General features: G+C 37.5%; 1 protein-coding gene across 8 annotated transcripts in view; it reads right to left on the bottom strand.

The window, feature by feature from the left end:
- TBL1XR1 (TBL1X/Y related 1) overlaps positions 1 to 23,897 on the bottom strand; it is a 173,661-nt gene that overhangs the window by 36,054 nt on the left and 113,710 nt on the right. For 7 of the 8 annotated variants that reach the window (XM_028100797.2, XM_028100798.2, XM_028100795.2 and 4 more), the window contains one exon: positions 3,503 to 3,605. The exons of the other annotated variant lie outside the window; for it this stretch is intronic. In XM_028100797.2, coding sequence (XP_027956598.1) covers positions 3,503 to 3,560 — 58 coding nt within the window. In that variant the 5' untranslated portion in view covers positions 3,561 to 3,605. The remainder of the gene's footprint in view (positions 1 to 3,502; positions 3,606 to 23,897) is intronic. 8 annotated transcript variants of the gene reach the window in all.

The raw sequence follows: 23,897 nt of genomic DNA, 5'->3' as shown, positions 1-23,897 counted from the left end.
ATTACTTACGGTACTACACACACTGTCAAATACACTCAATTTTCAAGTCTTCTCAAAAGAGAAAAAAATTTCCTTTCCTAGAAAATTTTTGTTGACTATGAAGGCCTAAGTCTAGTTCACTGACGTACAAAATGGTGATGACCAAAGTAACTTGTTAGAGACAGAACTGAGAAAAATAAAAAGACATCTTACAATAATATATACCTTCCTCTTAATTAGTTTAAATGAGTAGGGGAGGATGACTTATTTCAAACAGAAGCCTATAAAACATTTTGATGCTGAATATCACAATGTAATCCCTTTTCAACAAGCAACAAGTTTTATGGATAAAGAAAAAAATCAAAAGTTATATAATCTGGGGAGAGGAGATGAGCTTTTAATATATAATATATTCTAGTGCTGACAACATCGTAATAGGATGGTCATCTCATAGTATAAAGTTATGTAAAACAATTTGAGGGATTTTATTCTCGCTGGAGATGGATACCATAGTCCAGTCAACATTAAACAGTGTTTACAGAGAACAAATATCAGAAGTTCCTACTGGAAAACATTATTTCTAAATTATACATCTATCAAAACAGAACAAACTTTCATAAGGTGTTTTTTTGGACTTTCTGCGTGAGAGCTTTTAGATAATAAGACAAGCATGAAAAATTTTACTTTCCTTAGTGGTGGTCTTTAAAAACCAGTCCTGTGAAGGTCTTTTCACAAATACTTTTTTTGTCATGATTACTTTTCTTCCTACCTAGCTCCCTAAACCAATTCAGTACTCCAAAATACACCAAAATACACCCAGAAAAGGAATTACTGGATTCCAAAATCAAATCACTTGCAAAAATGGCCATTTTTATGTATAATTAGAGATCAGAACCAAGAAACAGCTTTCGGAATAAGTCACCAAGTGCTGAGATGGGCTAGATTCTGAGCTCTATCTGAAACCTGGTCTGAGCTAACAGAACTATCAATTTCCTAAACTTTTTCCCATCTCCTACTTCTGTAACTTCAAATGAATGTCTCATGGTATCCTTTATGATATAAACATGCCTCATCATTCCTACAAAATCCTGCCTACAAATACAAATACACCTCTTTTAGTGGCACCTCCCTAATGTTTTAGCAGGGGGTATTCTCACACTCCAAATCTCATATGTACACTTCATGCTTTCTACTTTATCTCGAAGAGCTACTAAACAGCATTTTTCTTTCAAGATATTGTGAACATGCTACATACCTGTTGTCAACTTTCTTGTCAAGTTCTAACTGTCCTACAACTAATAGGGACCAGTGGCTTTCAAATTTTTTATGCCTAAGAATCACCTGGGGCATTTGTAAAATGCAGATTCCTGGGCCCCACTCGCCGTTCTCTAAATGATTCTGATGCAGGTGGTCAGAGGATCAAACTTTAGAACTCCGGTATAGGCGGTTCTTAAATTTATGGCAAGTTACAAATTTAATAAAGGGACTGGTGTTCACATTTTCAGAGATGTGGCTTAACATTGTACTTCATTACGGATACACCGTAAAGTATAAACCTTTTTAAATACACAAAGCAAAACTAAGAACACAGTAAAAAATTATGAAGCACTTACTATGATAAGCAGCAGTCTACCACACAAAGTTTTTTTCTTAATATATAATCCTTGCAACATGGAACACCTTAAAATGTGGAATTTCAAAGGATTTTCTCTGAGAACATAAGCAACTTCAAGAAGACTTCTGGTAATATTTAACCACTGGATACTCTTTCAGAAATTAATCCAGAGTATTATTTTACTGCCCCTTTTACTTGCTGTATTTTTTTTGTAGCAACATAAAACACCAATTTGTGGACTTCTGTTTGCTACAAAAATCTGAGTGTTCATTAACATCTCTAACTTCACCTTGCCCCACTTCATCTCAGTATAGGCTGAGCTACAGGATGCTGCTGAGCTATTCCACCTGTTTCTTATCTCCAGAAACAGCAGTTTCTTATGATTCAACCTAAGCAGTTGCCTTTACAATACACCTACAAGCCATTACATACATTTCTCATCTATTGGCCCTTCACAACGTTTTCTACTTTAGTGTCCGAGGTCCCAAAGCTCTGGCTTAAATGGTGGTCAGTTTCAAAGGCATAGAAAGCAGGAGTTTGTTCTGACCCAACAATTCTTTCAATTTTAGCCCAAGTTACCAAGTAACAGTATTCAAGGCATGTGCATCTGTCTTATATATGTAATAATCACTAGGTCAGGTCACTACTTTTTCCACTTCATTAATCATTTTAATCTTGCTCAAAATATTCAATGGATATTGTCTTAGGATCTGCCTTCAGTATCAGTTGACTAGTTGAAAAAGGAAAAAACAAAACAAGATCTATTCATTTCGAAGCTTCAGAACAAATTATTCTGCCTTAGCTGGTTACTTTTAGTTTCTTTTCTTTCTCCCTTTCTGCCCTCATTAGACATCATTTTCTCAGCTGTTTCAGGCCAGAGAGAGGCAATGATGGTGCCTGGGAATAGGAAGCTCCCAGAACTGGAGTGAAGCTGACAACAGCTCAGCGAGCAGGGGCATCGAAGATCTAAGGCCATGTTTGCGCTCCCTGCATAGGAGAGGACAATGACTAAGCCCTGTCAGAAGAAGAACTATCGTTTCAAAATCAAAACTGAGAGGGCTCAATTCCTGCTCCTGGCCTTCTGTCCTCCCTCACACGCGCCAACCACAGTCACCCTCCTACACACACACTGTGCCTCACCTTACTACTACAACGTCCCAACTTTAAGTAATGATTTCTAAAATCCAACCTCTCCAGCTTATTTCCGACTACCAAATGGTTCCATATCATGTTGGTAAGCTGCACTCGCCAGTGCTGTCACTCTTTCACAGGTCCTGTGCCCCGTCCAACCCAAGTTTCTACTTTTACGTTTTCCTGCTTAACCTATCCCACATTTTCCCTTGTAGCTTTCCTTCTGTTTTAGGACGCCTCTTAATCTGCTTAAAATGAACACTGATTTACTTAATATTTATTACAAATGACCTCCAATGATTTAATTTATTAATCACCTGCCAATGAACACATTAGTAAGAATTCAGGTCAAGGATAAACTAAATCGATAGGGATAATGATTATGAAAACATTCTGAAAAAATATGGCTAATTTAGTTTCAATAACATTTAGCTGAGGATTCTGAATATACATTATCAAATTGGTGCTATCTGAAAGTTTATATGTTCCTACTGACCGTGTGCAATCTCATTTCATAACAACTTATAAAAAATGGTCTTTGAACACTGAAAGCCAAACCACTTGTTAACAAATATTTGCCTGAGATGATTCCAACATATTTGAAAGAGTCAGAGAGTTAAACCATGCAGTAACACATAGCTTTAAAATGGCAGTCCAGACATTAAGGAAACATACAAAGTTCAACAGTTTGGACTGATACAAATTTCAAATGCATAAAAGGTTATTTTGAGAATATTAAAATAATTTGAGGCCTATTTACTTTATGAAAGTACTCACCTGACTCTTGCAAGTATCTATATACCAAGAAGTTGACCTCATCACTGCTTATACTCATCTTTATTCCCACTTAAACCATGAGGTCACAACACAGGATATAACCCTAAAAATAAAACAAAGTTAATTAAGTATTTTCTCAATAAAATATTTTAAAACAAAATGTAAACAATGTTGTAAAAACCATTTGATTTTATTATAAATGATGTAAAATGAAGGTTCTATATAGCCTAATGATAGATTATACCACCAAAACATGGCTGGTCTATTTTTCTGCAAGATAACATATTTGCAAAAAGGATTCAAAATTTATAAAAGGGCTTTACATTGTATTTTATATGACTGAATCAAATAGCATAAAAAGTTGTTTCCTCTTTCTCCTTAATTGTAAAAAAAAAAAAAAAGTACATTTTAGGAATCAGAATATTATTTAGCAAAAGAATGATTTTAGACCACTGGGTAAGGGATGAGCCATCTACACTGGTTTTATCTACATAATTTGAGAGGATCTGAAGTCTCTGTTTTCTCAACATCTAATCTGCAACGCTCAAGTTTCAAAAAGATCTAGCTAGCGTAAAGCAGAGAGGTGGGAATACAGTTTTCAAAACCCAAATGATATTCTCTTAATGGACATGCTTAAATCTTGAATTTAGAGGGAGGGAAAAAAGGAAATGGAGACCTAACTTAAATATGTTCTCATTATAACTTATCTGTTTTCATGTCACAGAAATTATTTAAAAAAGAAGTCAGCAAACATTTTTTGTACAGAGTCAGGCAGTAAATATGTTAGGCTTTGCAACCCATACACAGTTTCTGTTAAAACCACTCAACTCTATGGTTGTAGCACAAAAGCAGCAACAAATGAGATGTAGACAAATGAGTCTGGCCATGTTCCAATAAAATTTTATTTATGGATGCTGAAATTTGGATTTCATATGATGAAGTTGGATCATAAAATATTTCTCTTTGGACTTCTTTTCAAGCATTAAAAACACCACCACCACCTTTCTTAGCTTGTGGTCCTTATAGGCTAGTGGGCCAGATCTGATCCACAGACTGTGTACTTTCTTGGTCCCCTATTTTAAAAAGTATAGACTGACATCATTCAGTAAAGGGCTATCTAACATTATGTGCCTGTGTTCACTGTGCTGCTACATCATCAGTCTCTTTATGATGCACACTTCACGGGATATTTAAAAGTCACAAATTGTTAACAAACACCTGAGCAGGCTACTGTGTGAGGGGAACTGCTCCTGCCCTAAGTTGTGGAAAAAGTGGTGACTAAGCACATCAAGCTTCTGTCATAGAGAAGAACAAAGACAAACAAGGAAGTAATAACAACTTTCCAATGACTCACACAGAGGACACCCTAACCAAATTTAGTAGTCTGGGAATACATCTTGAAGAAAGTATCACTCACTGGTGTTTAGACCTGGAAGGATGGATGAGGAGAGGGAGAACACAAACGCTTGTGGGAGGAAGGCAGGGAAGGGAAGGCATCCAGTGAGCAGTAATAGTGGAAAGGCTGGATGAAGAAAGAGAAACAAAACATGGAAGTAAGGCTCACAGCACAAACAAAAACCCTGTTCTGCGGGGCCCTGACAGCATCACTTAGAGAAAATATACTGACAGGTTTTAAGCGGGTAGCAGAATGACCAGACTGACACTGTATAAAGACCATCCTGGCTCTGATATGTAGAAGAGACTGGACAGAAAATGGACTAGAGTAAGAGCTGAGGTAGGAGGATGTTGCAGGGGTCTAATGGACGAACACAACCCGGTCTGTGGCATGGAGTCAGGGAGAGAAGTACAGGGGTTCCAAAGTGTGACCAGCGGGACACAGGGATGAGGAGAAAGGAAGAACCAAAGGTTCTCTGAGGAATCTGGATCAGCAATACTTCCACTTAACGAAATGTGTAACCACAGAAGAAGAGTAACAGTTATCTTCATAGAAAGAAAAAGGTACTCTCCCACAAAATTAACTCAGGGAGTACAATTAATAACCTGAATGTTCGGAATGATAAAGGTAACTAACTACTCTTGATGATTCTGGCTCAGGACATCTTGTCTAGATGCTACTACTATGGTACATTAGGTGATTCATGCTCTGGAGGATATCTTGCTCAATTTTATTCTGACCCACAGCAATGTGTAGCAATGTGTCTGGCACACATAGTAGACATTAATCATAGTCAATTTTGAAAGCCTGTTGAACTGAATGATTTTAAAAAAACAAAACAAGTGGGGCGCCTGGGCGGCTCAGTCGGTTAAGCACTGACTTGATTTTGGCTCAGGTCATGATTTCAGGGTCATGAGAATGAGCCTCACAGGTCAGGTTCCACTGGGCACGGAGCCTGCTTGGGATTCTCTCTCTCTCTCTCTCTCTCTCTGCACCTGCCCCATTCTCACATGTGCACACTCTCTCTCAAAAAGAAACAAAACAAACCCAATCCCACACCATTATAGAATTATAAGAAATTAAAACATAATTTGACCAATCATGGATATCTGTTTGTAAGGAAAACAATTCGTCACTATTTCATTAACAGGATTTCCCAAAATGAAATGTGCTAGGTGGACTCCAAGTGAAACAGACTGACAAAGAAAACAGAGTTAAGTCTTTTTTTTTTCCTCTAATATACCATTCAGTTCAACATTCAAACACTGGTGCTGAAGTACCTAAGATGCATAGGTTTTCAACAATGCTTGGTTCATCAATGTCTCAACTTAAAGCGGTGATCAGTGATGCTTCAGCATTACCTAATAATACATTCCAGGGCAAAGAAAAATACAAACCAAAATGACAGAAGTTATTGTCTATAAATGTTCTTATAAATATATATTGCTGGTACATTTTTTAAAAATCATCACAAAAAATGCCCAACAAGTAGAGCAGAAAAGTTTTATCTGTTCAAATTGCAATTTTTTTTTATTCCACTGATCACAGCATTAAACTGTATCAATTTCTGGAATCAAGAGTAACATTTTTTAAGGGAAGGGGGTAAACTTCAAATTTAGAAGTATTATTCCACCTGTAGCCCTACTTCAGTTAGCTCTTACATTATTCCTAGAAAGGACCTTATTGTTGCCCACGTGTGTTGCTAGGGCAGACAAATCTCTATGCTGAGAGTAGGAATAGACAGATGAAATAAGGTTGGCCCATGCCTTGCAGAGTTCAGTTAGTGAAGAGAAACATACAAAGGCAGCATTAAAGAAAAAAGATTTGTAAATTTAATGCAATCTGTACTAGAGGTTTCAGTCCCAGTTGCAATAAAACTACATAGAGTCTACAAAGATTTGAGTTTATCCACTTTCAAAGACACTTAATTCTAGCATATGACCCTTTTTAAAATTCTAATTTCAAAAAGACACCTGAAAAGAACAGGAGATTGGACGATGAAAAGAAAACACTAAGAAACTCCTTGCCTGAAAAAGTCAGTCTTCACTTTCAAAACACCTTAAATTAAAAGCCTGTGTGCCAAAGAGTGAAATCAGACTACCTCCTTAGTGGACTCCCTGTGGCTTTGTGGAACTGCTCCATTTTGGTCTGTTTGCTTACACAGCTAAGGTGGGTGCTCTGTAATGTGATGGGACTCTTCATCTGTCCCAGGTGAAGACCAGACATTCAGATACTAGACATCACTCATTTTCAGAGGTATACAAGAAGTCTTACCCCTGCATCTCCGCCACTGTGGTACCTTTCAGTACAACTATCTTCAAACAAGATCACAAAACAGCAGTGAGACATTCATCCAATCTCTATCCTATACCAGCCGGGTGTCAGACCTGCTGAGGTTATCACGGGTAAAATAAGTCCTGCCCCTCAAGGAGCAGATGGGAGTATTAAACAAGACATTCAAAATAAATAATACTTCCTAAGTCACAAAGCAATTTTTAGGGGGGGAAGGGTAGAGGGAGAGAAAGAATCTTAAGCAGGCTCCACGCCCAGCACGGAGCCTGAAGAGGAGCTTGATCTCATGACCCTGAGATCATGACCTGAGCACAAAACCAACAGTCGGATGCTTAACTGACTAAGCCACCCACATGCCCCCCGGCCCAAAGCAATTTTTGGTATATTCTGCCTCATCATACTTATTTATCCTTAAATAGTAAATGACTGAGTTCTAAAAAAAGAAAAAAATTAAATGCCTTTGTACTTTTCCATCCTAGCTCGCAGAACAGCCTATAAACTTGTAAGAGCTTTTATTCAAAACTCCTATCAGTTACAGGCAATCAGTTACTTAATTCAGATTCATAGCTATATTAGTCAAAAGTAAATATTAAACTAGTCTTAACTAATATTTAGCCAAGTGTTTATATTAAAAGTACACTTAACATTTTAAATGTTCAGTATGAAATATTTTACTTCAAGACATTATAGACAATAATTTAACAACTATTACAAAAAACAGGACTGCTGAGACAAGTTAGCTAGGATTCATTCAACTGAGTACGTACAGCACTTTCAGCATCACAAAACTGAGTTCAGCATACACACACTGAACAATAACTGCCCCACAAATTTAATCATCTCCTAGCTTCTCCTAGGAGAAAGATATATTCTTTTTTGAGTCCATTCCTGGAGCAAGCCAGCACCCAACTATAAACCTATATCACATCATTTTAAATTTAAAAGAATGAAAAGACAGGGAAAGTTATGGATAGAAATAAAACCAGTCCTGCCTACAACACATTATAAGGAGATCTGGAAACCCTTTGCATGATCCAAAATCAAATGTTTAATTGAAATTACTTTATCTTACACAATGTACAGTGGTGGCATATTGTATCATAACAGACATACTAGTTTAATTTTTGAGTTGCTCAACTATTTGGATGATCCTAAACTTTCCTTCCTCTAAGACTGCCATCAGGATATTTAAGCTTAAAGTTGTTTTTCTTTCATTTCTTTTTGGTAGGTGTGCACTAATGAATAGTTCTCAGAATCAGGAAAAGTCTCTACAAGTAAATAACTGGACCAAAGGGAATAAATGGTTATTCTGACTTTTTTTTTTTATAAATTCAAGTGTTGCTGACACATAATGTTACATTGGTTTCAGGTGTATAACATGGTGTACATTATACTATGCTCACCACAAGTATGGCTACTACCTGTCACCGTACCATGGATTACAATCCTGCTGGCTCTACTCCTGTGTTGTACCTTTTAACCTTGTGACTTACTAATTCCATAACTGGAAGCCTCTGCCTCCCACTCTCCTTCACCCATTTCTGTCTGTCCCTCTTACACTTCCCTCCCATGGCTACTCTGATTCTTACTGAATACCAACAGATTGGGTCCACTCAAGAGATCAAACCAACTGACTGATGGCCCCTCTAGCTGAAACCTTAGGAAAATGTTTAATTTCACCAATAATAAACATAAAAACATTCTGGCCGTAACTAATAAAGATTTAAAAATATTCAATATTATCAAATTTGTGACAAAACAGTACATCTGTAAATACATCTACAAATATCTGCCACAGTTGTTTATTCAAAAGATGAAAAAAGAGCAACAATATTAAAAGCTGCTAAAAGATCTTTGATGTTAAAAATAAGAATTGTTTTGGGGCACCTGAGTAGCTCAGTCGGTTAAGTGTCTGACTCCTGGTTTCAGCTCAGGTCATATCTCACGGGTCGTGAGACGGGGACCCACACCGGGCTCCATGCTCAGTGGGGAGTCTGCTTAGAGATTCTCTCCCTCTGTCCCTCCCCCGACTCATACAGACACAAACCCTCCCTCTCTCAAATAAATATATAATTTTTTTTTTTAAAGAATTGTTTTATATTGGCAAGTAACTGTCAATGCCACTTTGGACATTCTGGGTTACCTTTCCAAATAAATATTAATGACCCACAGGTGCTCAAGGTACTTGTTATGTTGGGGATGGTATGGTGTTGAGAGATCATTTAGAAGGAAGGATACCTTAGTTTTCTCTGGAACTCAGCAGCTGAGAACTGCTGAGTGACTATAATCAAGAAGATAGAGAAAACTGTGGCTTGCCTCTTGCAGCCTCCACTGCCACAGTCTGACAAAAGACACCACTATTCCTGCTTTCCATCTGGAGAACTACTCCATTCCCAATCCTGTGGCAATCCTCCTGGTCCAAAGGAAGGCGCTTACTTAATTGCTTAAGTCAACCAGCATATTTTGTATCTTCAGCTTAGGGCTGACACCCACCCCCACATATACACATCATCTCCCTCTGCCCCACCTCAATCACTCCTGGTAAATGAAATGCTAAAAGACATTTGCTGGTTTCTAGGAAAGACAACCTCCTCCTTTCAGAGAGGAGGTGGCAGATAACAAAGACACTATGTACCATCACAGACATTAGAGCAGAGAGAGAGAGAGAGAAGGACACCAGAGACTAGAGAGACAAGAGCAACTATTATTAATGACATCAAGTTATCTATTAAGCAACTGGATTAAGTACTGTCAGAAACTAATTTATCACTCTAATTCAGTTAAAGAAGTCAAAAATTAATTTTATTGTCTAACCCAATTTGAGACTTTTCAGTTGCAACCAAAAAAAGGCAAATAGGGGGAATTATCCAAGAGATGTTTTAAACAAGAAAATGACTAAAATTAGTGATAGATATTTGGAGAAATAAGAAAAAGAGGGGGCAAAAGTCACATTTTTTCGAATTGTTTCCAGACTACAAAGCATGAAGAATTACCCATAAAAATGGGGTGCCTAGAGAGCACAGCCCTCTGGGGAGTCACACTTTATATGTGCTGATTTAGAGATAAAACAGAGGACGTTCCAGCAGAAATGCTCCAGAGTGGTTAAAATATTACAGCTCACGTCTTATGGAAAGTGGTACCTCTGATTCTGTTTCCCTACAGGAACAGATTTTTCCTAAGTTACTTCTATTATTTTGGGGGGGATAAACCAAATCCAAACGAATGCAGATGAGATACAGCTGTGGCAGTGGGGTAGTGGTAAGTGAAAAGTAAACACTACAGGGGTCATGCAATTAACAAAACCTAAAAGGGGAAAAATGCACTAAAGCACTACTCAGTCAAAACTTGGGGTGAACATTTCCAATGCACCAGGCACTATGACATGGTGCTGGAGATGTGGCTAAACAAAGCTAAACGAAGTAAACCAGGGCCAGACCTTGGGACTTTAGAGGTTACTGTGAAGAAAACAATACTAACTTGGATAAGAAAAAATACAGAAAATTATGAAAGCACAAACCTTAAGGCTGAGGGAATAGGTAAGCAGAGATGTAAAACCCAAATGGCTTACAGGTTTCTGTCATAGGCACAGTGCTGGAAGAGCATTTTCCTTTTTTTTTTTTTTTAAGATTTTATTTATTTATTTGAGAGAGAGAGAATGAGAGATAGAGAGAACGAGAGGGAAGAGGGTCAGAGGGAGAAGCAGACTCCCTGCTGAGCAGGAAGCCCGATGTGGGACTCGATCCCGGGACTCCAGGATCATGACCTGAGCCGAAGGCAGTCGCTTAACCAACTGAGCCACCCAGGCACCCGAGCATTTTCCTTTTAATTCAAATGTCTGAAGGGTACCAAGTTACCTCTGCTCCTACGTGTGTGCACACTGCTTCTCATTCATTTGAGTGTTAAGGAAAATGAAGCAGAAGAATATTCGCAATTACTGAGAAATTCCTACATGCTATGTATGGAGCGAAGCACTCTACACATTATTTAATTTCCTCTTCAGTATTAACTTCCTCATTTTAATGTCATATGAGAACAGCACTTCTATATATGTATTTAGAAATGTTATTAAAATACTAAACTTTCCTCACATGGAAAATAGTATGGAATGTATAACACATAAGAATAAAATAATTTAATGACTACAAAGAATGAAAATTCTTAGCACTAGAAGGTCCTACAAAATTGCTAATTCCAAGATGTGACATATATTGCCAAGGCCTCATGTACAGTGCAGGCTGTCAGTGCTCAGCTTAAACTTACTACGCTGTGAATGGCAGCCCTAAGTGGTCAGCTAGCCACTGCAGTCACAGATGATACCAATACCCTGCTAAATAACAGTTTCTAGAGGCACACAGAATCATGTATCAAAATTACTTTGTTGCATTTGAGTTCTCAAACTGCTATGGAGCAAAGTAGATAAATAGCTTATTTCAGCAAAGTAAAATCTTGCTGTCATATTACCCACTGAGTTATCCTAGGAAACTCTTGTCAAATTGTCTTGCTAAAACCAAAACACACTGCAAAAATACATTATCATAACTAAAAAACAAAACAAAAACAAAAAACAAGTGTGTGGAGGGGGAGGGAAATGAGAAAGAGGAGAGAAATTAAATCAATTTACTCATTAGCAAAGTCATGGTGCTTTACTACCATCTTATGAGCTGAACTGTCCATAGAATTCATATGTTGAAGACCTAACCCCTCTAGTACCTCACAATGAGACTTTATTTGGAAATAGGGTCTTTAAAGAGGTAAATTGAAGCCATTGGGGTAGACCCTAACCCAATATGACAGGTGTCCTTATATGAGGAGGGAGAGACACCAGGGATGTGTCTGTATACACAGAGGAAAGATCACGCGAGGTCATAGTGAGAAAGAAAGTAGCTATCTGCAAGCCAAGGAGAGAGGCCTTATAAAGTAATTTATCCTGCTGACACCTTGATCTTCAAATTCCAACATCCAGAACTATGAGAAAATAAGTATCTGTTGTTTAAGCCACCTAGTCTGTGGATTTTGTTATGGCAGACCTAGCAAACAGATATATATCCATCACCACCAATTCTTAAAAACTCTGATCATTCATCTGAAGCCTTTAAAAATCATTGATGTTAAATTTACAATTGCTGGGATCTGCCTTTCTGAAAATTTGCCTCTATTTTCAGAAACCCATCCTGTTCAAAGACAATGAGATTAACAGGATACATTAATAACATTTTATAATCATCTGCACCACAATGCCCCTTCTCCTTGAACTGCCCCCTCCTTCCCACCATGAAACACTCTCAGGAACAGCACTGAAAAATGCATTACCCTTAATTTCCTGCCTCATTAAAAATAATTATAATCCTACATATGTTAGGCAATAACACTGCTGTATGTATAAAATATGATACAATGAAGGAAGGTATCTTAAGATCTAGCTTTGAAAGTCATTGGTAACATAGCTTAAAATATGTATAAAATACATTCTCAACTTTTGCCTTGCTAAATCTTATGTTTCACAAAATTTTATTAGACTAAGTGAAATGTTTACCAAATTACTTTTGTAAACTATAAAGTGCAACATTAGGATTTAGAAACAGATAATCAAGAAAAAAAAAACACCCAGTTCTAAATGAAATACTTCAGCCTATTTTAATATAATACTAACCAAACTAAAACAAAAACAAAACCCAGTACAACAAAATCAAATTATCTGGCTGATTTCTTAAAGCATCAACGGCAAACAGCCTATACACGTGTTTATGTATTAACCCTGAACTACAAGTACGGTTTGTCAAACACTTTTAACAGTATCTTTTTAAAGCTTCCTGTGATATTAAGTCCAAAGAAAGGCAAAGAAGAATGTTTCCATAACACAAACAAAAATTCTACCACTATTCACATTAGGATAAATGTTAAGTTTAAACTATATTTTTACTTTTTTTACAAGTGGATCACTTTATTAAACTACATTTTTAAAGACCCAATCTCATGAGGTAATTTTTACTCACATTATTAAAAAGGAGAAAATATCCTTTTATAAATTTAAGTATAATTAACATACAGTGTTATACTGGTTTCACATACACAGTATGACTCAACAATTCTGAACATTACTCAGTGCTCATCACCACGATGGTACTCTTAATCCTGCTCACCTACTTCACCCATCCCCCACCCACCGCCTGCCTGATAACCATCAGTTTGTTCTCTGTATTTAAGAATCTGTTGTTTGGGGCAGTCAGTTAAGCATCCTACTCTTGATTCTGGCTCAGGTCATGGTTTCAGGGCCATGAGATCGAGCCCATGTCGATCTCCCACTCAATGGGGAGTCCGCTTGAGATTCTCTCCCTCTGCCCCTCCCCCTTGTTCACTTGCACCCTAAAATAAATAAATCTTTAAAAAAAATCTTTTTTGTTTGCTTATTTGTTTCGTTCTTAAATTCTACATATGAATGGAATCAGATGTTGTCTTTCTCTGACCTATTTCACTTAGCATATCCTCTAGGTCCACCCATGTGGTTGCAAATAACAAGGTCTCATTTTTTTATGGCCACGTAATAGTCTACTATCTCTTCTTCTTTATCGATTCATCTGTCAGTGGACACTTGGGCTGCTTCCATATCTTGGCTATTGTAAATAATGCTGCTATAACATAGGGGTGCATATATATTTTCAAATTAGTGTTTTTGTTTTCCTTGAGCAAAATACCCATACTGGAATTACCAGATCATAGGGTATTTCTATTTTTTTATTTTTTTTGAGGAACCTTCACACTATTTTAAACAGCGGTTGCACCAATTTGCATTCCCACCAAAAAGGAGAAAACAACCTTTTAAAATAAGCTTTGTATTTCATTTGATTTACATAAATTCTTTTCTCTTGGGGGGGCATTTTTAATAATCTGAATATATAAAGTGCTAGTAAAAAGTCTATAGCATCCTCAAGAGAAACAAATGTAGCTTAAATTGTTTAAAAAGGTGAACAAGATAGTTTGTGAAGGGAAATTAGCAGGTGATGGCATTTTACCTTCTAATTTTGGCACATGAGCACCTTCCAGTAATTTTTCTAAGACTGTAAAGGCTAATTTCTTCTTTTAAGAGTTATAGGCGGGCGCCTGGGTGGCTCAGTTGGTTAAGCGACTGCCTTCGGCTCAGGTCATGATCCTGGAGTCCCGGGATCGAGTCCCGGGATCGAGTCCCGGGATCGAGTCCCGCATCGGGCTCCCTGCTCGGCAGGGAGTCCGCTTCTCCCTCTGACCCTCTCCCCTCTCATGTGCTCTCTCTCTCTCTCTCTCATTCTTTCTCTCAAATAAATAAATAAATAAAATCTTTAAAAAAAAAAAAGAGTTATAGGCAATTTTTTTGCTATAAACATTTTTTCTTTTGGTTCTTGTTGCTTGTTTTCTTATCAGATTAATGGTCACTTAAGTTCCAAAGCTGATGAGTCTTAAGAAATTAAAGTATGGTGATAATAACTTAGAAGGTATAAACTCCTAAATTACCTTTTTCTTTCTTGGTTTCACTGGAATCCAGAGCTCTCAGATACAAATTAAAGATAACATGACAAGAAAGTAAGATCTCAGATAGCCTATGTAATTTTAGATAAAAGATTTGAATCTTCTGGGCCTCTGTTTCCTCATCTATAAAATGAGGAAACATTAGATGGTCTCTTTCACTTCTAAACTTCAATGACTAGAATCAGTACAAGTACACAGGGTATTATGCATGAATCTTACAAGCCAGCAGAGTTACCAGATCACGCAGTTATTAATAAAGCATTTTTAACAAATTTTTAAAGACTGTCAGATCTCAGATGGATATCTCCAGGAATTTGGGAAAGGGAAAACAAATTCACTAAGAAACATTTAAGTATTATGCATGATGCTTATTAGGACCAAGTATCTTTTATAACACTGACATATATAAAGACTTAGGCAAATGGTATATCAAACCAAGTATTCATTAGTAATTGAGATTTCTAATGTCAATCATTTATTTCAACTGTGATCTACACCAGGGGTCTAAAAACTATGGCTCTATGTCAAATCCAACCCATCACCTATTTTTGTACAACCTACAACATCTTGGGTTTTTTACAAAACACAGAATGGTTTTTACAGAACATTCTTTTTAACAGAACATTTGCCATTGATTTGACGACAGGGAACACTAATTTTGAATCCCAATTAAGCAATATTAAGTCTAGGCAAAGCTCTCAAGAGGACAGAGAACAGTAAAAAAGCATCCATTACGTGATGAGTCAACCCTGATTTAAGTTAAACAGACATTAAAACTACAGGCCCATTTCTTTTTATACCCAAAAGGCCTCTGATGAACTGCCTCGTAGTCCATCGATGTGGACTTCAACTTGCCACACACATAAAAGAGAGGTGGTTTACACAGATGTCTTCTAACATCCCTTTAAAAGATAAAACTATACGACCCCAAGATGGACTCAATAAATATGCGTTGAATGATTAAATAAATTATAGCCAAGGTATATTGACAGATAGATGAAGAGGACAAGAAATTAAAACACTAAGGGAACAGAAGATAGGCCATATATTTTTTTTTAATTTTATTTTTAAGTAATCTCTACACCCAACGTGGGGCTTGAACTCACAACCCTAAGATCAAGAGTCACACACTCTGCCAACTGATCTAGCCAAGCGCCCTGACAGGCCTTATTTTTGGTACATCTTTTTCAATTATTGAGCAGTAATCAGTCATAGGACTTAAGGCAAACCACTGTCAGTCTGGGAAAGAAAAGTCAGGTATGGAAATGAAAATCAAGAAGCTAGTCCCCTCCCACTAGCAATTAAAGCTCTGAGTTTGTCTGAATGGGAACCAGTATAAGAAAGGTAACAAGGGGCACCTGGGTGGCTCAGTCGTTAAGCGTCTGCCTTCGGCTCAGGTCATGATCCCAGGGTCCTGGGATCGAGCCCCGCATCCCGCTGAGCAGGGAGCCTGCTTCTCCCTCTCCCACTCCCCCTGCTTGTGTTCCCTGTCTGTCAAATAAATAAACGAAATCTTTAAAAAAAAAAAAAAAGGTAACAAAATTTTCTCAATTAAAACAAACTATTCTAGCTTTGGAACAGACATGCAATGAGAACACGAAAGACTGGAACATAGCTAAACTTTAAAAGAACAATCAGGGGCGCCTGGGTGGCTCAGTCATTAAGCGCCTGCCTTTGGCTCAGGTCATGATCCCAGGGTTCTGGGATCAAGCCCCGCATCCGGCTGAGCAGGGAGCCTGCTTCTCCCTCTCCCACTCCCCCTGCTTGTGTTCCCTCTCTTGCTGTATCTCTCTGTCAAATAAACATTAAAAAAAAAAAAACAAATAAAAGGAAATCACATGAATGAATGGAAACTTGGCTTGAAACTGAGATATTACAGGCAAATAAAGAGAAGAAGATACTAGGTATAATGAATTCAGAATTATAAATAAATACTACTTATAATAGTATTTATGAAATAGTTTATCAGACAAGGACTAGCTATTCTCTGGTTCTTAAAAGATGGGGAGTGGACTAAGTAGACAGAACTACAACTACTGAGTCCTAAGTGAATCAAAACAAGTGTCCATGGATGGGCCGTAATTTGCCAAATTATCTGGAAGAGCAAAAGTAAAAAATATGCAGAAGATTGTTCTCTTAGTAAAAATATATGATTAATATACATCAAATGTCCAAGTACGGGGGGGGAGTACAAGATGAGATCAACATTCATCCCAATAGGCAATAAATGCTTGTTCAAATCAAGTGAAGACAACTTAAACCAAGTTTAATACTCAGATAACAGATTGGTACACACCTGTACCAACACACACCCCACAAGCCAGCTGCCAGTAAATCTGGGAAGACAAAAGGCAAAAGAAAATGGAGTAAAAATTGATGACAGATATGAATGGAGATAGGCTTTGCAGTTTTATTGAAAACTGGGGGAAATCCACCATGAAAGTGTCTGAGGTCAATTTCACAGGGTGAAAGAAAACAGCTGGCAGTACTGTCCTGTAAGATTTTTTTTTTCCCCAAAAACCAACAAACAAAAAAGCCCACATAGGAACAAATGAAGTGCATCACTCCATAACCACACTGAGGCCCTGCAGCGTCCATCCTTTGTAAGTACTTGACCCAGTCAGGCTACAGACTAACTGCAAAGACAGACTTTTAGTACCATCTTATTAAAAAATACTTCTTTCCATTTCATTGTAAATGTACTTCAATGCTAATGCTGTTCAAGGTGCTCAAAACTAAAAATCAGATTTGCTACCTTTATCCTGCCCATAACAAAGTTTGATTGTTTTTTTATTATGTAAATTAAGTTTCAAAGTGAGGTATGTAGACACCCTGGGGTTCCCAAGACTTTAAGGGATCAACAGGAAAAATGATTTTTATAGTACTAAGACTACTTGCCTTTTTCACAGACCTGACTTACAGTGATGTTACAAAATGGTAGTGAGTAAAACTGCTCATACCCTAATGCAAATCAAGGTGGTTACATCTTACTATCTCAGCAGGCATTTTATTCTTCACTATCATGCTCTCAAAAAAAAACAAAAAAACCCACAAAAATCCTTCACTGAAGAATTTCCTTGAAAGCAGGAAAAATGCTTAAGTTTTATTAAAATCTTAACTTTCAAATACACATCTGTTTAATATCCTATATAACAAAACATTAAGTACATATAAAGCACTTCTGCTGCGTACTAAAAATGATGGTTGTCTCAAAGAAAAGCACTGTGCAATTATTTGAATTGCAAGTTGAACTAGCTACTTTTTTCATGGAACACCATTTTTACTTCAAAGAACAACTGACAAAGTATGGCTTTTGAGACAGAATTTGGCAGACATTTTCTTGAAAATAAACAAAGTGAAACTGTCACTTTAAAGAAAACAACTAGCAATATTTGTTGGCAAGACTAAAACCTAAGCTTTTAGGAGAAAATTAGGATTTGGAAAATTTATCAGCCACCATGAGTTTAAGAGCTCCCCAATACTCAAAAACTTGTCTGATGAGATCCGTGGTGATGTTAGTAACTGTTTATACTGCATAATGAACATATGGAAAGTCTACACAACTCAGTGAACAAATACTTTTCCAAACACCAAAATTATGCATGAGGAAATGAACTATTCTAAGTTCAAGAGAGACCAATGGATTTTAATGTAATAGTACAAAAAGTTCGTAGATACAATTTCAGATCTTGCATAGTAACTAATCATTAAACTATCTACTTGAGATTTGGTAGTATCAAAGAAAATATTCAAATTCATTTGAAAAATAAAATTTTATTTTCATTTTGAAAAGTACCAATTATACATCTTTGTAAGGCCAGATTTTATTTTTCCTAGATTTTGACTGTAACAACATATCCTAACACGTGAATGCAGAAGCAAATGTGAGAACCCAGTTATATTCTAGTAAGCCAGGGATTAATAGAAATTTGCAAAAATGTAAATCAGTGTCATTCTTCTCATGAAATTTTTTTGAAATTCTTGGAAAATACTTATTTCCCATAAAATATGTTGTTTGTGTTAACATGTTATAGATGGGTTTGTTATGTTAAAATGCGCTGGTAACAAAATTTCATAGTTTTAATTTCTGGTGCAACAAATATTGACAGCTATAACACACATAAGTTCTTTGAGTCATTAACATAACAAGAACATAAACAAAGAATATATATCTGCTGGTATAAAAATTGATTCCTTCTTGGCAATATTAGTGCTAATCTTTTTTGGCAATCTTTTTGGGAAAAAGACCTCTTATGCCATGAATACTGTTCAGATTGTAACATGATATAAACCTTGTCTGATTTGTTATGTTCATGTTGGAATACACATAGGTATCCAGCAAATTTACATTTAATAAACAAAAAAGGTATGCAAGAAACCATAAACACCCTCATGCAAAAGTTCTACTTTCGATAAAACATATGGAATCTACTAAATAAAACACGGAGGAATAAAAATGACACATTTTCTGAGACTATACCTCTGTAATGAAGCTGGTCTCTGTTCTGTAGCCTTTATTTCCCAAAAGGAATACATTCAAGACTAGGTAACGGCAGCCTCCTCTATACCATATATATGGAAACAAATCATGTAGAACTTTGGCAATACAGAATCGTTCCAATCATATACTCAATCTATTAGCAACACAAGAAATAAAGAGAGGTGGCTAGTTGAGCAACCAATCTGAAATTCTTTATGGTCAGATTTCCAGGTTATACCTGGTACAATTTCCACACCTGTTCTTCATTCTGAGGACACAAAAGAAAAAACAGGAAATGTAGGGAATAGAGAAAATCTAGGGAGTAGAGACACATCTGTGTTTAATCATGGCAAATAAGTAGTCCACATACTGTTACTCCTAACTGTATCAGTAATTGCTGTGAATACATTAAAAGAAATTCAAAGCATAAGATAATAGCGCTTCCGTTCTTTTTGAAGTCCTTGTAACACATGCCATTGTCACCCTTTTGCCAGGTAGAGAAACCTAGGCCTAGGCAGAAGTGCTGCATAAAAACAACTCTCCCTAAAATCTCCTATCATCCCTTTCCCCTGGACTAGTCCCCCTACTCAGCACACCCATACTTACCACTATTCTACCAATGAAACTCTCTGCCTTGACTTCTTCCACCTTCCCCTGAACCCCACCTCTGACCCCTACACTCTAAACCAAGCCCACTCCCCTCCTCAAACAGTGCTTGTACTCTAGGGTTTCTACATGAATTCCTCAACCCTCACGAACAAACACATTTAATCACTTCAAGCCAGGTAGATGACAAGCTTAACAATCTGACATAACAAAATGTTAATGAATAATAATGACTTAGTGTTCTGCTTTCCAAGGAACTTAGATACAGCAAAGGCATAAATACATCTCCTTAACTCGGTTTCTCAAATTTGAGTAATGTATCAAGTGCCTTTGAGAAGAAAAAATTTTTTATCAATTCCAAGGTGTCTGATGTTTAATGTAAACTACAAGATTAAGATAAACACAAATAGTTTTACTTTGTTCCAAAGTGGCCGTTCAGATGATCTAAAATGGACTGTTTAGGTATTCCCCCCCTTAATCCTAGTGGGATGCATTCTAAGACCCCTAGCAGATGCTTGGAACAGCAGGTAAAAACCCTAGAGATACTATGTTTTCCCCTATGCATACATACTTATAAGAGTCTTATTTATAAATTAGGCACAGTAAGGAATGCTTACTAACAATATGCTATACTAAGAGTTATGTAAATGTGGTTCTCTCTCTCTCCAAATATCTCACTGCAGTGTAATCACCCTTCTAGCCATGATGTGCGATGATCAAATGCTAGGTGATGAGATGAAGTTAAGGGAATGACATAGGCATCAATGACATAGTGTGAAGCTACTCAAGACCTACTGACAACACTCAGAAGGATCATGTGGCTGCTGGACTGCGGAGGACCACAGGTAACTGAAACCATGGAAAGAGAAACTATAGAAATATAGAAATAAGGAAGGGACTACTGTATTATTTTTAGGCTAGCATATGGCCAAACAAAAAATATTCACAATTTAAAACTTCCCATGAAGAAATTACTAACCCAGAATACATCCACAGCTATTGAATGTCATTTACTTTGTAAAGTATCAGTTTGAAAAAAGCGATATAAAGTGGAAGACTTGAAAACCAAAAAGCTATGTTTGAGGAGGAGGTGGATGTTTCCATGTCCTTCAATTTATCATTCCCAATACAATCTTGTAGAATGGCCAACAATGATTTGAATTGTTGTATACTTGTATACTTCATGAAATGCAAGTCTATTTGAATACAGATGTAATTTTTCATTTATTTGCAACTTAGGTAATACGAATATAGTTCAACTTTCAAATGCAGATATGCATGACTTAGAAATTTTTAAAATTTGGTTTTAATACAAATAGACATAGCAATTTTATAAATAATCTTTTATATACAAAGATGAATATAATCACATGTCTAGCCAAGGCTGGCAAGAACAAAGAATAAAATACAGCAATTTTTAAAAAACCATAATAGACCAAGGCACAAATGAGTTTATAGCAGGGGATGTGGAGGTGAAGGGGAGTATATTATCTACAGGCTAATAAAAGCTAAATGAACACAAAATTGTATGTGTAGGGAGGGGTGGGAGAATATCTAAGCTAGGAGGTTTGCCCAGTGGTTCTTCAAAACACTGCACATTAAATCACCTGGGGAGCTTTTAAAAATCCTGATGCCCATGTCACATCCCACACTAATTACACCAGAATTTCTGGAGGTGGGAGCAAGATGGTAAGTATTTTTTAAAGATTCTCAGGTAAAGACAATTCACAGCAAAGTTTGGGAACCTCTTGTTTACCCAACTGAAAGCATTCTAATAATCTGCAAAATATGGTAACTTAGAGAAAGAGCTCTCCAGATCACAAAGTACTTCTCAAAATCCTTATGTCCCTAGTTTCCTAGAGCTGCCAGAACAAAGCACCACAAACTTGGGTGCCTTAAAACAGAAAAGTATTGTCTCATTTCTGGAGGCTAAAGTCGGAAGTCAAGATGTCGGCAGGGCCTCGCTCCCACCAAAGCCTCTAGGGGCGTGGATCCTTCCTCGCCTCCTCCAGCTTCTGGTACCTCCAGGCGTTCCTTGGTCTGTGGCAACAGAAAGCCGGTCTCTGCCTCCATCTCCACAAGGCCGTCCTCCCTCTGCGTCTGTGTCTTCACGTGGCGTTTTCCACTGCGTGTGTGTCCGTGTCCAAATTTCCTTCTCATAAGGACACCAGTCATACTGGAATGGGGCCTACCCTTATGACCTTATCTTAATTACATCTGCAAAGACCTTATTTCCAAAGAAGATCACAGTCACAGGTACCAAGGGTTACGATTTCAACCTATTTTGGGGGGAACATATCAATCCTTAACACCTAACTTTTTAAAACTCTCCGAACTAATCAACTAGAAAACTTACTGCTCCATGACTTAATGTCCAATTCCAGCTTCGAGAGAACAAACTCAAGTATGCTACACCTTTTCGAGCTTAAAAGGACAACAGATGTGAAGGTAACTCTGAACAGAGGATCCATCTTCTTGTACCCCGTCAGCAGCGAGACTACTCCATTAGTAAACAATAAAGATTACAAAAATAAACGACCCTCAAGCTAGTGTCTTCTTGCCCTGGCTGCCAAACTTCTGTTTCAAGACACCATTTCAACAAAGTCCAAAATTTTTTAGTCTGGCAATAAATTCCCTTCCAGTACAGCAACCTACAGTTGCAGCTTCTATTCCTTCCCACACTCTTACAATCAAGCCTGACTGCACTGTGAAACTTTTCACTGTATTAGCTGTCAATATTGCAATTTACAAGGAAAAAAATACATATATTTGGTCATTCAGATGACCAAAAATGTGTATTTCTCATACATATTTGGTTTTAGCCCCAGTTTCCTGACTCAGAGTTCCCAAAATCCTTGGAACTTCACTAGCGGCAAAGGTGTCTCTCGGTGTGTTGACGAGGTGACTTTGGGACCACACCTAAGGATGGGGACTGGCTGTCAGGAGAACCAACCCTGTGTTTAGAGTGTTGGGACTTTTCAGTTCCATACCCTCCCAGTTCTGGGGAAGGGAGAGGGCCTGGAGCTTGAATCAGTCACCAATGATTTGATCATGTCTGTGTAATGAAGCCTCCATAAGAACCTAAAAGGACAGGGATCAGAGAGCTTACAGGATGGTAAACACGAGGAGACTGGGGGGAGAGTGGCATACCTGGAGAGCACATGGAAGTGCCACGCCCTTTCCCTTCATGCTGCCCTGATGCATCTCTTCCATCTGACTGTTCCCGAGTTACAACCTTTCATAATAAACTAGTCATCTAGTATGTAAAATGTCTGGAGTTCTATGAGCTGCTCTAGCAAATTAACTGACCCCAAAGAGGAGGCCATGGGAAGCTCTGATTTATAGCTAGTTGGTCAGAAGCACAGGTAATAAGCTGGGCTTGTAACTGGCATCCTGAGGGGTCAGGAAGACTGGACCCATAACCTGTGGCATCTGACACTATCTCTGGCGGACTGTCAAAACTGAGCTGAATTCTCAGATACCAGTATGGTCACTGAGGATTGTTTATTTGTGGGAAGGGAAACACCACCTCGCATTAAAAACTGAGTCTCAGAATATCAACAAAAGTACCACAAACTTGGTGGCTTACAACAAAATTTACTGCCTCATAGTTCTGGAAGTCAGAGGTGCAAGATCAAGGCTTTGGCAGGGCAATTCTCCTGAACGTGCTAAGGAAGGATCTGTTCCAGGCCTTCCTCCTAGCTTCCTTGGTTTATGGATGCATTACTCTAGCCACCTCACCATGTCTCCCTAGGACTCTTCACACTGTTTTCCCTCTGTGTCTGTGTCCAAATTTCATTTTTATAAGGATACCAGTCATACTGGATTAGAGCCTACCCTAATGACCTCACTTTAACGTAATTATTTCTGTAAAGACCCTATTTCCAAGTAAGTTTATATTCTGAGGTACTGGGAGTTTCGACTTCAGCATATGAATTGTGGATGATATAATTCAACCTGTTAACAATCATCAAGCTGAGAAAGCCCAGGATTAGTAAATATGAATGCCATCATTTTACCCCTTCAAAAGTGTAGATGGTAGATGTAGATAAAGGTTAACAAAAGCCTTTTCTCCCTGACATTCAGTTATCTCCTCAGCATGCCTGTCAGATAGATAATCC

This window comes from Eumetopias jubatus, unplaced genomic scaffold (genome assembly GCF_037043125.1).
Source record: "Eumetopias jubatus isolate StellerSeaLion01/CBP00866 unplaced genomic scaffold, mEumJub1_p1.0 scaffold_1, whole genome shotgun sequence".
NCBI classification, from domain to species: domain Eukaryota; kingdom Metazoa; phylum Chordata; class Mammalia; order Carnivora; family Otariidae; genus Eumetopias; species Eumetopias jubatus.
Note: the sequence above shows the minus strand (reverse complement) of the source record. Positions and strands in the feature narration are given on the sequence as shown.